This window comes from Centroberyx affinis, unplaced genomic scaffold (genome assembly GCF_046629955.1).
Source record: "Centroberyx affinis isolate AG114_WGS23_722 - 3 ecotype Tasmania unplaced genomic scaffold, CSIRO-AGI_Caff_v1 ptg002821l_1, whole genome shotgun sequence".
NCBI lineage: Eukaryota > Metazoa > Chordata > Actinopteri > Beryciformes > Berycidae > Centroberyx > Centroberyx affinis.
The window spans coordinates 99,272-116,124 of NW_027280965.1; the positions used below are offsets into that span (position 1 = coordinate 99,272).

The following is a 16,853-nucleotide window of genomic DNA, read 5'->3' on the forward strand; positions in this document are numbered from 1 at the left end:
GGCTTAGCGCTGATATATCAGCCAGTGAGAAGTTTGATCCGAGGAGCCAGCGCATCGAGAAATCCATCATGGACGAGCTTCAGCAGAGAGGCCGAGTCCGAGACAGAGCGAGCAGAGACAACGTGCTGAAAAGGAGTCACAGTATTGACACAGTATCTCAGCCGCCGAGCCTGTCCCGCCAGTCAAGCCACACCAGCCAGCTCTCTCGCCAGTCCAGCATCGAACACGCCATCGTCACGCAGTCCTTCCCAATGACCCAACGCAAGCTCCTTCAGGATCCAGACTCGGGACATTACTTTTTCGTGGACATGCCTGTCCAGGTCAAGACGAAAACCTTCTTCGATCCTGAAACGGGGAACTATGTGCAGCTACCAGTCCAGCCCCCAGAAGGTGCCGTTCCTCAGCCGTCCATGGAGGTTTTGAACCCGCCGCTGGTTGTCTACCACGGCTTCGTCCCGGTGCCTTTGTCCTCCATGGCTCAGAAATCTACCATCCAGGCCTCTCATGTGGAGCAGGAGGAGTTTGAGCAGAGACACCTAGAGAGGTCGAGGCAGATGCACTGTAAGGAGGGACATCCATATTTAGAGCCTATCTACGGTCAACACGACCACATGTTAGGGGAGTTCCTGGGCACCGAGGAGTTAGACTGTGCCAGCTGATAAGGGAAAAAATGGTTGAAAAGAAAAAATCCACCCTCGGATACTCTTACGCTGTTATAGATCATCAATCCGTGATGTTCAGTGCATTCCAGGAGTTATTTTGTGATGATGTGTTGTGTGAATTTACTTTTCCGGTGTACCCCTTTTCCCTCAATCTGCCTCGTCTACTTCTACTTCAGTTAATGATTTCCTATGTTTCCCAGAATGCCTTTCGACAACCCCCAGAGAACGGGCCTGAACTTGTTGCATTCATCTATGTGTTATACATGTAGGTGGAGAGTGCAATAGCGATAACATAGTAAGAGCAAGAAAGCTAGAATTCTTCCAGTCAAGAAAACGTGAGAGTTAAAATGCAACATCTTGTGGCTGCATTGCATTCTGGTCTATCTCCTGCTCCTGTGGGTGGAGAAATTGGTCTCTCTGCCTCTTCTATGATGGATTTCTCCCTGTAACATCGGTACGGCTCTAGAAAGAAGCCCTTGCTTGATGTGACATCACATTGTCTATGTTTGGCCAGCTGTCCGTGGGAATAAGAAAAATACACCAAATAACAAAATGGGCCCAGAAATGCAAGGTGCATCACCAGTAGCTGTTTTTAAACAGTGTTAAAGTGTTTTAGGGTGGATTTTTCCTTTTCTCAATACTGATCTTTGTCCAGTTTTTTTGCTTTACTTGCTAAAGATTTATGTGAGAAATTGGGGACTTTACCAGGTCTGTGGAGCTACCGAGGCCTCTTTATCCATTTTGTGAAGACGAATACAGAGTTTCACTTGAGCAGAAACTGAGAAGAAAGTGTGAATTTGCAGATGAATGATAGTACTTGTGGATAAATGGCATTGGTTGGATGTGATTTCAGGGATTTGTGTATGATAATGTGCAGTTTTTGAGATAAATTTTCAATGAGGAAATGCTGAGATAAGGGACATGGGTGATCCATGTACATATGTATTTTAAATGTAAACAGAGAGGGAACGCTTGAATGTAAATGTGGAATATTTATTGTAAATGTCAAGAGTTTGTTATAATCTACAAAAGTGGTATTGGGGTCTCCACTACTTTTCAGGTATTATTGTTTTGGGTTTTCTTATCTGCAAAGTTTAGTTGCCTTACGATTTTTTCACAAGAGAGTTTGCAGTCACATAAATCACCATTAGACAGAAATTAGAAACAATTAGGCTTAATTCAAAAACATGACCTGTTGTGTTATGATCTGAATTTGTCTAATATCGATTTCAATTGATCATGTCCACACAAATGAAATATAACTGTTTTGCATGCAAAAGTTTAAAATGCGGTTACTGTGACTGAGTACGTTTGATACATCACAAGATTGATTTATACTGTCTAAGAGCTTGAATTGGCGTTAGTGCAATTTATGTTTTTTAATATGCAGAGGACTTGAAGGAGAACTGGTTTTGCAATTTGGGTGCATTTGCATTTGATAACTAGAGTAAAGCAGGGCTGTATTGTGTCTGTGATCCATTCCAATAAAAAACAACTGTTGTTACAGATTATAGTGCTAATGTCTCTTTCATTGCAGAACATGTTCAATGTTTGATCATTAAAACCTGTCTAAATGAAGAGTCCTATTCAAAAACAGCATATATCCATTTTAAAATGAATCTGATGATTGATTTAATTATATTCGATGGTTCAGTTGTCATTCAATTATATCCAGTCTGTAAAAGTGTTATTTTGCCAACCAAGGGCTTTAAGATGCCTACTATCCTTTAAAACACCATTGAAAGCTATCCTATGAGAGTGTCACTTTTTTCTGAATAGAAGATCATTTTAGAATTTGTTTAAAATTTTATCTTAGTCACCTTTAACACAGGATGGACAGCATTGCATTGGATTTATCTCACTAGGTTTAAGAAAGTGTTCATTTTACATAATGGATTTTTAGTATTATGTAGTCAATTGGCAACACAATCCAAAATTTTTACTAATATTTATTATCAGTGGGGAATTTTCTCGACCATTAACTCAAAAGTCACATATAGGCGACTGATTATTATATGGTATACGTTTTGCATGACTTTAGGGCTCAGTAATTCAAAACTTTTAATCTGGATCAAAATTATACCGATACTCTCATCCCCTTTTCTACAATCCAGGATCAGACTGATTTTATGGATTTTGAGTCAGTGTTTCAAACAATCATCATATAGGATCTTTCTGATCCAGATTACAGAACCCAGATTGTCAGTCTTTATATATGCCTCTATCTCGCCATCTGTTGGACAAATAATGTTACACGTTGCAAAAAAACAGCAGTGAACTAAATGAGAGAGTAGTTTTTATGTTATATTTATTCACTTACCTGCACAAGTATAGAATGAATAAGAACTTAAAGACAATGGATGGCAAAAATAATTCAAAACCAAACTTTCCATTTCTCTCCAAACTGTTTTCATTCATTAATTCAAGGACCCTTTTAAACCTAAAGGTTCCCAAGAGCATTTTTCACTGACTGCCCAGCTGCTCTGTCCTGCTGCAATCCTGGCAGTGGGATGAGACTTTGTTTTGTTCATTTAATACAATGTGATGAATTGTGCGATTACAAATCCTGTCAGAAAAGTTTTGAAAAACTGCGTCCAGGAGAAGCAGCAGCTTGTGTTTTCTATGGAAGTGACTGCCTTGGCCTGACTCAGCACCACAGACAGCGTCACTTACTCAAGGAGGCAGAAGTGGCCTAAATCAGGGTCTGGGGACCTCCAGGAGCCCTAGAGGAGGTTCCAGGGGACCTCAGTAAAATTATGAATAGTGTAACTTCACTATTGTGTCATTCACAAGAGGTTAGTGAAATGAAAGTGTATATACAGATGTCTATTTTGATCATGGATTTCATTGTCCCCTCTCAACCTACACTAACTAGTGCAATACCATACTAATTCACAAGGGTGGAAGTAACTAATTACATTTACTCTCGTTACTGTAATAGAGTAGCTTTTTGTGTACCTGTACACAAATAAATACTTGGAGTATTTTTTAAAGTCAGAATTTTTACTTTTACTTAAGTAGCCTAGTACACACCCTGGCCTAAGCTATAGACGAGAACACTGACCAATAGTTTAGGATTGTTTTATTTCTCAAAATAGTAGAATATTTAAACATGTGCACGAAAATACAGTGTTTTAGTCAACTTAAGGGAAACATCATCCCTCCATCCTCCACTCATAGTCCCAAAGAGGCAGGAGACCTGCCGGTCAGTGGCAGCCGCAGCTCACCGCCACCATGTCGTCATACTGCTTCAAAACCACGTTCTCCTCATCGTCGAAATATAACAAACTGATGGACTGGAGTCTGTCGGGCACGCAGCACGGCGCGCCCACGTCGTCGGCGGAGAGCTTGAGCGCGTGCATGATGGAGCGCACCGTGGCGTGGTTGGTCGCGCGGAGGCTCTCGCCCAGCGGGAACGGACAGGAACCTTTGCAGTGGTAGGCGTTGTAGCCGCGGGGCGAGATGATCCAGCCCGACCAGCCGATCTCCTCGAAGTCGACGAAGAGCGGAACCCGCTGGCAGGACTGGGCCCGGCCGCGGGGCACGAAGCCCGGAGCGGCGCGGCTCCTCCGGCTGCGGTGGTCGTGGATCTCAGGTGCAGCGGCGTGTTGGGTTTGTCCTGTGGATAGAAGATGATCAGATCGGGTTAGAATAGACTCATAGATCAAAGAGTAGAACTGTATCTTGTGAGTTTGTTGCTTAGACACGCTCGAGCCCAATAGAAACGCAATATCTTGGCATTTATGCTTCTCGTGCCAAAACGCCACCTCAAATTTTCATCAAAATTGGTAAAATCGGTCGCTTCTGGGCGTGTCGACTACTGTTGGCAAGTCAATCAACTTTGTCCCAAATGTTTTGATATTCAGAGTTTAGATAGCTGTGTCGTCTTTTAAAAAGTAACTAAACCCCAAACCCAAATCTGTGTAAAGCCTGCCTGACATCTAGTGGTTAACAGCATGCTACTGAACTGGCCATCTGCTATTGGCTGATCTTTGGTGTCAGGTGATGTCATCTTCTATAGAGGACAACAGGTGGTGACATCACCTGGCACCAAAGATTACATTTGGTTTGGTGTTTATTTACTCTGTAAAAAAACAGGACATGGAGTTGAAGAAATAATAAGAAAAAGTTTCAATCAACCCAAATGGATTGAGGAAAAACTGTTGATAATGATTTTAGTTCCTCCTCTCTGGTTAAAGGTGTCCTAGTCACTGAAATAAGCTGCTGTCGTGTTTGGTTGGAATGAAAACCTGCAGACTGTAAGGTCATGATGGCACATGATTGAAAACCCATAGTGGATATACCTTGCCATACCAGACTGATGCCTATCCTCAAAATCCATTTCCCACACATTACTCCTAACAAATTAAAACCATCTCCTCCACCGTACCTGGGCTGTAGGATCTGTTTGCTTCCACTGTCCTCCCGTCATCAGAGAAAATGGCCAGATAGGCGTTCCGGTCCGCCAGCCCGCCGTTCTGCTCCGCTGAGGAAACCACCGACTCCAGCCAGTTACCGGACGGAAGCGTCATCACCACCAGGATGCCGTTGTTCTCCTGGCTGTTGCGGATCCACTTGGACACCTGATATTTAAACCGTCATTGAATAGATTAAATTAAACAGATGACGTGTACTATGTCATTTATTAACCAAATGATTTGGAATGAATGTGAGTGATATGGACTGTCATGCAATCTGACAAATGATAGAGGGCAGACCTAACCGCTTACCGTTTGAGTGACGTTGAAGACCTCCCATCCCTGGGTGTAGAAGGGCACCAGTCTGGAGGTGATGAGGTTTCCTCTCCACGGCTTCACTCGGCTGTCCAACACCTCGTACAAATCCACCTGAGCATCCACAAAACACTGACGTCACTTCACTGAACTTTACGCTGTGGCAGAGTCTGTCAACGTGCATTACTCCATCAAAACGTCCAAACCCGCTTATATCGACTAATTTTCTGCGGCTAATATGGCTGTCAAGCTATTGTATTTATTATAGCAATGTGGTAAATTATTAGACGTGTCACAAAACTATCAGTTTAGAGGGAACAGTTCTCCTGACTGCTCCTCAGGTGTGTTTTTTTTAACATATGGCTTCCCAATAGATCTCTGGCAGTGTTTGCATGATCTTTGCTCTGCATAATGAAGATAAAATCTGCAAGATCAAATTTGGGCTAAGATGTGGCGAATGCGCATACCTTGTCGTACCCAATTGACATCCATACACAGTCACATATCACATATGTCATTTCTATCTCACCTTGTAGAAATGAGGCCCGTATGACTTCCCGAGGTAAAACTTCTGTTTCTGCCTGAACCAGCGGAACTCCGCTTTGATCATCCTCTCCTCTCTGCCGAAAGACGACAGGTTGAAGAAGTGAAACCTCTCTCCGGCATGACCTGGGGAATATCACACACAACTTTAGGGAAACGATAAAATGATCTTTTAATAAACAAATACTATTAAGTCTTTAAAAGTATCCACTTCACAGAGAAGCAAGCCGCGCGTAATGGTGCGTAACTGCAATGTTGGGTGACAATTACGCACTCAAATCCTTAATATTTACTGCTGCTATGGACACACTTGGGGTGGCTTATATCAACTAAATATGTTTTCCTAAATATATGCCCAAAAGAGAAACATAACCAGTGCGTAACTGTCCGTTTGGACAGGTTTGACTCACCTTTATCCTCGAAGCTCCTCACTATGTTTCCCTCCAGAATCTCCTTTTGGCTTTTCGATGTCCCGCTGGATATCGACACTGCGTTAAAAAGATCCAACATGAACTGAGGCGCCTTCTTGTGAGGAGCCGCCACGGGACCCCGGGGCAAATCCTTCAGATGGACCAGCTCGTCCAGCCGCTTGCTCGCCGTCTTCGCCGCATCCAAACCGGCCTCTTTCCCCGCTGTCCCTCTGTCGTGCGGGATGGCGAACGGAGAGACGCATCTGAGCTGGAGAGCGACGACGAACCAGACGCGCAGACCTCGTATCGTCATTTTAGTGAGAGCGGACTGAGCTCTGCACCTGAGGGACGGCCGGTGATAAGGCGAGCCGCTGCCTTTGATGACAGGTTGTCCCTGTATTCAGCTAACACCGTGAGATGATTGAGCAGTGATTGATGGCGGATAAGACGCAAACACAGAGGATTTCCACATCCCGAAGGTGTAAACGACCCGAGAGCCAGCTATACAGATGAAAACTAATAAGCAATTTGACTTCATTTGAATGTCCAGGTCAAGTTGACAAGCCTATTGACTTATTTACCGGTTCCCATTGATAGAAACCAGAGAAAGGGAGATATGGAGATAATTTTCATAACTATTCGGCCGCATGTTGAAAAGATGCAGGCTATTAAATATCGTCCTGATTGGTTGAGTCACGTTGGAAATCATTGCAAAATATATAAAAACACACCTGTGATTACAGATTTTTTTTATTAATATCATGACAGAATATAAATAAATAAATGAATTAATAAATATAGAAATAGATAAAGAGCCTAATATAAATAAACAAATAATATTGTATAATTTAATTAGATACATTTATAATATAAAGCTATAATAATATACTACACCATTTTCATGATATATAAACACAAAATTGTGATGACATTTATTGAATAGTGAGATAAAGAGAAAATATTAGCTCTCTTTACTACACTGGTGCGTCACCGCCTTTTCTAAAACCAATAAGCCTAATTAGACTCTTAATTGATCAGAGTTTTCCCATTATGATGTGAGCGGACGTTTTGTCGCCGTTTGTCCACATCATGGGTTTCTCAGATCAGTTGTCTGTTATCAGTATGAGGCCAGTTGGCAGGAGAGCAAACGAACAGCCGAGCCGTGACGCAAATGCAGCGGGTTTCCACAGCTGCTTGTTAACGCGCGCACATTTCCACAAACCGCCGCCGGTCGCCGTGTCCCCATGGCGCCGGGCCGGGGCGAGCCTCCGGTCCGGCCCGCTGTTTGGACAGTGACTCAGAGTTGACACCGAAATCAGCGTGATGTGTTTATTCCCCCGTTAACATGAATCCCAGATTATCTCCAATCAATCAGACTGAACAAAAGGGATCAAATTCGTAAGATCATCATGCTGATCAATAGGCCTTTCGCTTCCCAATTGTTAATCAGATTCATCCGCTGTTAGAAAGGAATGATGATCCCCTCATTTAGGGGCGATTACTCATACTTAAGGCTCTTGCATGCCTTCCATAGACACTCAATAGGTCTTTTCTGATCTCTGATATCACTTATTATTAGTAGCCTAGCTGTCAGATAGGCCAAAAGATAGATTATATCCATATTAACAGCTATATACCATGATATATAATAAAGTTTAAGTTTAAGTAGATAGCAGCTGACAAGTCATCTGAAATACATGAGCATCACAATAATATTTAGTTTAAAAAGTACACATCATGATAAAAAAGAAAAAATAATAAATGGTCACATAATAGATTATCAAAACATTGTGGAATAGAAAGACATTTCAGCACATAGCAGGGTAAAAAAACTGCAACAAAACGTGAGCAAGTATGTATAATAATAGTAAATATAATATATAACGCTGATTGGATTTACATCCGTTATCTTTTTGTTGCAAACCTGTTTCACTGTAAAAAGTAAAAAAGTTAAAGACACACACTGCACTCTGCCAGACGTTAGCTGGATAAAATTCTAACAAAGATCTTCAATTTATTAACACAAATGCATATAGTGAGAAACTTGAGGGTGCAAAAAATAAAGAAAAAAGGGGAAATAGAACTTTATTTACTGCAAACCCATGTTGTGTCTCATCTGGTCGGTGGTTTACCTTCACTTCAAATTCACTTTCCTGCTGAAACTCAGGAAATGAGATGCACATATTATTAATCCTATTGAAAAAACCATACAGGGCCGGGGGAAGCCATTACTTAGTCCTGTGAAGGTGCAGTGGATAGCTGAGCTGAAGCTTCATGACTCACATGTCGGCCCTAAGACATTCCCCTCCCTGTGACGTGTGTGTGTGTGTATGTGTATGTGTGTGTGTGTGTGTGTGTGTGTGTGTGTGTGACATCGGCACGTGAGCCTATATGAGCCAGCTGGTGGGTGTGGGATGTCCTCAAATGTTTACACTGCCCATGTGCTGATCACAGATAGACTTAAAGGGAAGCCCAGTGACGTACAGCGGGCTGCAGAGCTTCACCTGCAGCCGAGCCAGCCGGCATACGGCTTGATTTATACCTGACAGAGTGGAGCTGGGAGCGTTTACAGTGCATCCATGTGGATATATAGTCATGGGATATATTGGAAAAATGTATTTCCTACTTGGAAATTCCAAATGAACGGCCTCCAAAGTCGGATGACTAAGTCTGACACTCAGAGAAAATTTTGCTACCCGAGTTATGACGCAATTGTGACCTTTGACCTTCTCAACAAAGCAAAAAAATCAAGTTTTGTGTCAGTCAAAGTAAAAAAAAAAACACATTTACATGCAGCTTTATTGCAAGTTTTTGTTTGAAGTTTGTCAAATTAGCTTGTTAAGCTGCAGGACGTCCATGTTTGTTTATTGTTTGTCTTGCGGATTTCATTTTCAGACAAAATAACACACGAATACAGAGAAAGAACAAGAGGAAGAACAATTTACAACAACCGGTTTCAATAGGCTATTTGAGAGAATACGTTTCTTATGTATAAACAAACATTCAAATTTCTATAGCGTGTTACCCATATGAAGGTTGCTTATAAATAATATAAAACTGTAAATTGTTCCTCTTACTACACTAATCACAAGAATATTTATTAATGTGTGTTTTCTTGTTTGCTTTACAAGTTATTGAAGGTGGAAAAACGATGAATACGATGAATGAATATCTAATATAAAACTTGACAGCTGAAGAAGTTCACGCCCGTTCTCTGGCAGTTGTCAAAAGGCATTCTGGGAAACGTAGGAAATCACTAAGTGAATTAGAAGTTGATGAGGCAGGTTGAGGGAAAGTGGGTTCACCGGAAAAGTAAATGACAACACTTCATCACAAGATAACTATTGAACATCACAGATTGATGATGTATAACATCTGGGAGGATTTTTCCTTTAAGTTCTGTGACTGTAAGTAAACTGGAGCCTGAAGCTTGAGTGTTGATTAGGGATCAATCTCCATGACTCCCATCTAGACCTTAATGTTTAGCAGAAAAATTTAAAAAAGCAATACACAGGATTTGATGTAACAATCACTTGTCTTATTTTAGCGTGAATGCCTATATGGAAACCTGGTTTTGAATGTAATAGGTAAGAGGTTATCACTGATTACTTGGTTGAATTAGGCCCACAAGTCCCAGAAACACCTCAGTCCACACTGTCTTCTGTCTACACTCACCACTACTGCTGCCACATTTCACCTACAGTACACTTAGGCTTCCCCCACCACCAGTCTCAGCAACTATCAGTGCAATAGCTGAATCTGCTGTCTTAAAATAACAATATTTTTTTTCTTTGTAATTTCTACTATTGTTGCTGTTGTTGTTATTATTATGACCATTATTATTATTTTTATTATTGTTGTTAGTCAGAGTAATAATAGTTACTGTATAAATATTATAGGCACGCACACCTGCCACACTCTCTCTCCCTCTCACACACTCATTCAACATCTCCTTCCCCCTCCCTCTCCCCCCTCCCCCCTCCACAATACAACCCCCACCCCGCCTCCAATACAACCCACTCCGCCTTCCACAGCCCCACCCCACCCCCCACCACTGCTGGCTGGATTAAATCTCTACCACAGACCGGTAACCTCACTGCCTATCCTGGAATTTTGCCCATCATTTCACATCGAGACAGACCTTGCAGTTTGGCAAGTGCTGCCCTCACATCCCCAAGAGGGAGGGGCGGGAGTGAAGACCGGTGATGATAGTGATAGTGATTCTTTCTGGTTGTTTGTTTGTTGGTTTGTTTTTACTCTTTTTTTTTTGTTTTGTTTTGTTCTGTTTTGATTATGTCTGATTATTTTGTGACTCTGTTACCTCTTCTGTTGTTGTTTTACACTTGTATTGTTATCACTTTATTGCACAAAAAAAAAAAATAAATAACAGATGTGGTAAATTTCTAATGTGACTTCTGCTTGTTTCCCTTTGCTGGTTAACTGTGCATCATTACCTGTTTCCAGTTGCAGCTGGGATACGGTGCAATGTTCACAGTCGACCAGCAGATGGTGATATTGACCAGGGCATGAGGGAAAAATAATGAGCTCCAACTTCTAGTTCACTGATAATCAAGTTCAAGTTTATTTCTACAGTACTTTATCACTTGCATGTCTCAGAAGAGTGACTGTACAGAGAATGAGCCTGACTAGATCTAACTGAACAATAATCAACCCCAGAACAGAATGATATAGAACAAACATCAGGAAGAACAAGACAAACAAAAAAAGATTATAGCAAGACCTACCAGCCTGCCAATGCTACATAGCAGCACCACCAGCCTTAGACCCTCAATGCATACAAGGAAAAGAAACCTTGTTGGAAAAAAAAAAATGGAAGAAACCTTGGGCGGGCTGAGTCACAGAGAGAAAAAAATGATCGAAAATGAAAACAAACTATCTCTGTATCAGTAAAAACTGACTCCAATTTTGGTGATTTTCATATTTTACCTTCAAATGAAGGATTACATGTTCCTCTGTAGGTTGAGATAATTCTTCAGCCTCTTGAACCATTTCTTAGGTCCTGAAAAGATGATATTTTGGAGATACAAGGTTTTAACCTGACAGTGATGCTATGTTAGACTTTTTAGAATAAAGGGGGTAACTTAACTAGAAAGGCAAAGCTGGCATCAACTGACTGCTGTTTTGAATAGAAGAATGGAAATATCTCATATATATATCTTAGATTTCAAAATGTCCTTCTATAACTTTTCTTAGATCTACTTTTTGTACAATCCAATGTTGTTAGATTTTCAAAATCATGCAAGGAACGATGTTATTGTTATTATTCTGTTTATAGTATATTGTATTTATAATACAGTTATAATTATATTTACCCATTTCAATTTAAGGCTTGTTGGCCATCTGTTGGACCTCCAAAATCCATCGGCCTTTCCAGAAATAAGTCCTTGGCTGTCAAAATGTTAACAGACTGGCTTCTCTATATTTTAGAGATATTAAATGATGAACTTCAGGTAATTTCTTTCCCCACAGAATGGACACACAGCATTTTGGCAGCGAAGTCAAACTTGAGCTTTCTTCAGGGTGGGAGCGGGATGTTGCGTTATCTCTCCTAGGTGGTGCCCTGTTGTCTCTTGACGCACGGCCCGCTCTCTCACCCGGAGGCAGCTGGCTCCACATCTGACAGCAGTGTCCATGTGTTAATGACTTCACCTCGTGTTAAATACCTCTGCTGAGGCAATTAGAGACACATGGAAGGCATTTGCTGCGAGCGCTGGCCACTGGTGCGGCTCTGCCTGAATAATGAAGAGGAATACAATCACGGCTAAAGTGGAAACATACGACAAGGGTCTCCGAGTCAGCCACCATGTAACGGGATTTTTTAAAATGCATCTCTACTGCGTCTGTCAGCCGATCCATTAATGTATGATTATTGGTGCTGTTCAGTTTCTGAACTGTTGAACAGTCCGCGTCAAGCCAGAAGGGTTTGCCTTCCCTCTGTACTGTTGTGCTGAGATTAAAGGGGCATTAAGGGGCACTATGACTTCTAATTTATTGGAAGTATCACCTGAACTCCTGTTTACCACAGACCAGTGTTATATACTGCATATTTTGTTGATGGTCGCAAGAAAAATAATTACTATTAATTGGATTAATCCTAACCCTCCCACGATTGTTCAATGGCTACAAAAAGTCAAACATGTTTACATGATGGAACACATGACTGCCCAGCTACAACTAAAACTGCCTATTTTTTTAATAAGAAAATGGTCATCAGTTATTGACTACCTTAGTTAGGAATCTTGCACTTTATTGTTTAGATGTATAATTTTTGTAGGTATATGTATAGGTAGATGTGTGTGTGTTCACCTTCTGTACGGTGTCATTTCATCTATATGTGTATGTATGTCACGTGAAGCCCAATCTCAAGGTGATTTTGTTTTGTAATGTTAATTGCCTGTTAATGTGTGTAAAGTTAAAAAAAAAATCTGTTGAACTCTATTGGTGAATAGGAGGAATTACAACAACTGACTTGCTTCACCCCTTCCACCCCCTTAAGTTATGGTGGCCTGTAATTGACACAAACAATAAAGTCACATTTTCACAAAAATAAATGAGTAAGCTAGCTAATTAGAGCAGAGAACCAAGAGAAACATCTAGTTAAGAGGGAATACTGTATATCATCATGCTAACTACTGGAATAATAAAACTGCTTTTCATAACAAAGCAGGTTTATTATTCCAGTTTTATTATTTGGCTTGAAAATGAAAAGTCACTTGTTGAAAACGGGAGTGTTTTGAAACTCCAATGTGTGGGGAGTACAGGTTGGAAAATGTGTTTTGAAAGCCAGAAATCTCAGCAGCTGGCCAAGTAATCGATGAGTCACTGGTATTGATCAACAAATCTATCAACCCCCCACAGATATATGTATTATTGTCATTTTGTGCTATGGGACAGTAAAAGCCTTATATTACTTATAGCCCCTTTAAGGGTGAGGTTGGAAATTATCGGGAAAGTGTTTCTCGGACACAATAATTTACACTTGAGCCTTCTGGAGGTGTTGTGAGTCTAATTCAGCACACATGATGGGAGGAGCTGACTTGATAACTCCAGTGACATTCCCACTCTCACCAAGCCAGGTCTCTATATAGCTGCTCACCCTAAACTGCACAAGGGATGGTAGCATCAGATCAAATGTGTCTCTGTTGCCTCTGACCTGAGACTGGATGCAACTAGGAGCGTCAGGTCTGGGAAATTGTAAACACTAGTCAACAGAAGCTGTCAATACAGGTTTTTTGTATTCAGGTGCCTGTGTTCATATTGGGACTGATATTCTGCACTTTTCTGGTCCTGTCTAGCTCCATCAGTAGAGTGTGGCACTAACACTGAATGTGTTTACATGCACAACAATACACGGACTACTGGAAGTGATCAGCCTAAGGTGATATTTCAATTACAACGTCTACATGGTTAGAAGTAACGTAATTTCTCTAACAGACACACTGCAGAGCGCATCATAATTCGAAAGAGAAGAAAAGAAAACAATATCACTAACAAATCTGGAGGAAATCTTTTCAGATACGGACAGCCTGACAAGGTTTTTCCTATTTTCGAGTAGACAAGTCTGTCAAAGATTTATTTCAGCACACTGCCTCCAACAGAGAGGAGAAGGTACATTGAAATAATGAACTTAATTGGCCTCCATCAATGTCCTTTTTCAATAAAGCTGGATAAATGATCCCACACAGTGGCCTGAAGTGAAATACTTAGACATTTACCACTACTTCATTTAATCACCAGGTAAGATAATAAATTGACCTTGAATAATTTCACTTCATATTTAAAAATTGGAAATACAGCTATGCTTTTCAGACTATAATTTTGAGGGACGCTGACGTGACATTGGTTGTTAAAGTGGATTGTTGCTAAGTTAACTATCTTATGTTAGCTAACAACTCAGTGAGATTTCTCATTACTTTTGCACCCTGGACTGGAGCAAACTATCCTGAGACCCACATAAACACAACTCATCTGTTTTATAGAGAGGAACTGGCTCAGTAATGTTAGCTTAGTAGCAACCTAATGTTAGGACAGCATGGTAGCTTTTAAACACATTTTAACATTCAGGTTAAGTTTTCCCCCTCTTCTACCATGAGTCACTGTCAGCGCCTCTCTCCTTACAGCCTGGATCCCCATTTTTCTTCTCAACGGCTCCCTTGTTTTACTCGGGAGCCCAAAAAACTGTAATTCACAGTTTTTAAGTTTGTTGGCTGTGAAGCCCACCACACAACAGCTTTTAGGCATGTTTCATTTGGGGAATAATGACAATGATGTACATTCAGTCATACAAGGTAAATGGAAAGCGGTGCAGCAGTTTCCCCCACGATGGGCGTGGCCTATTTTATGCACTGTCTCTATAACCCAGTTTACATTATACATTATACATAGATCATTTAATAATCGGTCTACCGTTCGCCTCTCCACTGCACTGCACCATGTTTTTTGTTTTGTAAATAAAACATCTGCATGACTGCATCTGGTAACCTTTGACATGTGCAGTTTGAAATAAATACATAAATAAATAAATAAATCTAAGGTGTTTACATGCTTTAATAAACTGAAAGATTGAGCAAAAACCAGGTTCTGTTACTGTTAGATTATGACCTTACTTTGATTAAGGATAAAGGCATTTACATAACAATTTCAGTATTGTTTTAAGATAAAATTATGAGTGTACATGTAAACAAACTCAGTGCTTTCACTATTCAGTAAGGCACTTTAGATAAGAGCACCTACCAAATGTTGTGATATCTCATATGCTTTTATCAGGTTCACTTTTGCCATTTCAAAATCACACAGCTGATAGCTTATACCTTCCCCAGGAAATCCAATAAAAGCTGATCTGTTGTGGACAGGACTGTCTTGTTGTGGAAAGGCAATACGCTCTGTGAAGTGCCTCTGAAGCACTTTAACATTCTGTGGATGTCAGGCCCAGCGGGGAACTCCTCCCCGCCTGCAGGAATGCCAGCGGCAGCCAAACCTGCTGTGCTGTGGAGAGAGGGAGGGAGGGAGTTTTACCTTGTCGGTGTCTTTATTTATTTGTATCGACTATGGCTCTCCCAGATAAAGACAACATTGTGAAAGTGAGACACCGGATCGGTTCAGTTTGACATTATGAGCCGTGATGAGGGGAAGCAGGTTGCTGTGAGTGGAGTTTATCCTGCATCTATACTGCATTCATTAGATTTAGATTGAAATTTGATTATAATACTGAAACGGTGTGCAAAAAAGGACAGCAGCCCCTCTCTGAGCCTGTTTTATAGCTGACCCTAACCCAATGATGGATGCAACTGTTCTCCAAGCATCATTTTTGAGACGTTTATTCTTGTGCTCTTTCAAATAAAAGTTGTAGAGAACTGGGAAGTTTTGATAGACAGAACTATTGCTCATGAAACAAAATCACATCAGCAGGGAAACAAGGAAGAACTGAAATCTGATCGTTGATGGCAGATGACCACGAGAAGTTCAGCAAGCTTGTTGAGCATGCTTCCTCATATCAGCTGAGTTTCTCCAGTCGTTCAGCTCTGTAGGAAACAAATGGACTTCAGGTGACTGGGTGACTGTGTTGCTCACAGTGAGGAAGCACGGTTAAGCTTCATATATGTTGGTAGAAGTAGGAGGAAGCTTCAAATAGTCCTGAAGCACATCCCACTTCTTTGGTGCAGAGCCAAACTGTGTGTATCACAGGCATGATCCGAATGATACGAAACGTTGTCTATTTAGCTAAATAAAATTTGTTGGGAGCATTTGACTCGAGTCGTGAGCCAGTACTCTACAAACTAGAAGTAGGAGGAAGGGACTGTTTGTCAGTCTTGATGCCGATGATACTGGTGGCAGAAACTCTGCATCCACACCTTGTTTTGGCAACTGACTGTTGTTTGTTTCTTGTGCCAGTCTTACTCTCTCGCCTACTTGTAAAAACTAAAATTGCCTTCTTCGCCTGCGTCTTTGTTTATGTGCACGGGGGAAAAAAAAGAAAGAAGGCTATTTTTACTGCTTACTAATTAAAACATTTATGTAAATACATTTTGAAAAGAGTTTTAATACTTGCTGGGAAACCAACTGCCCACTGGGACAAATGAAGCAGTCAGTTCTTTCATGAATAACCCACACTACAACCAAATTAGTAAATCATAGCACAAAACTCTCTAGTTACCAGACCATGGCTTGTATCCTCCAACAGCTGAAAATAGAGCAAAGCTTGATTTTTTTCTGAACAATGTCTCTTGAGGATGGAGCAGAAGTGTGTTCATTCAGCAAGTCTGCAGTATAAAGTCAGACTTCTGCCTCTGTAGTTTTGGGATTTCTGACCTTGTGCGTATCCATCTGTCATCCCTCTGTCTGCCCTTCTATTCTACACCTTCTCCATTTCCCCTTCCTCTGTTTTCTCCTTCTGAGGCCGATCTAGACATGATACTTTCACCTAAATCTCCGCTTCGTAAAAACGTCAAAATGTAGTTCCAGTGCATTTGGTCCATATTCTCCGG

General features: G+C 41.0%; 1 protein-coding gene across 1 annotated transcript in view; it reads right to left on the reverse strand.

The window, feature by feature from the left end:
• Window positions 1-3,868: 3,868 nt before the first annotated feature.
• The window catches only part of LOC139658050 (bone morphogenetic protein 2-like), a gene marked incomplete at its 5' end in the record, with an annotated part of 29,694 nt that continues 16,709 nt past the window's right edge, over window positions 3,869-16,853 (reverse strand). The window contains 5 exons of the mRNA XM_071536076.1: window positions 3,869-4,281; window positions 5,053-5,245; window positions 5,393-5,509; window positions 5,925-6,064; window positions 6,349-6,742. Coding sequence (XP_071392177.1) covers window positions 3,869-4,281; window positions 5,053-5,245; window positions 5,393-5,509; window positions 5,925-6,064; window positions 6,349-6,742 — 1,257 coding nt within the window. The remainder of the gene's footprint in view (window positions 4,282-5,052; window positions 5,246-5,392; window positions 5,510-5,924; window positions 6,065-6,348; window positions 6,743-16,853) is intronic.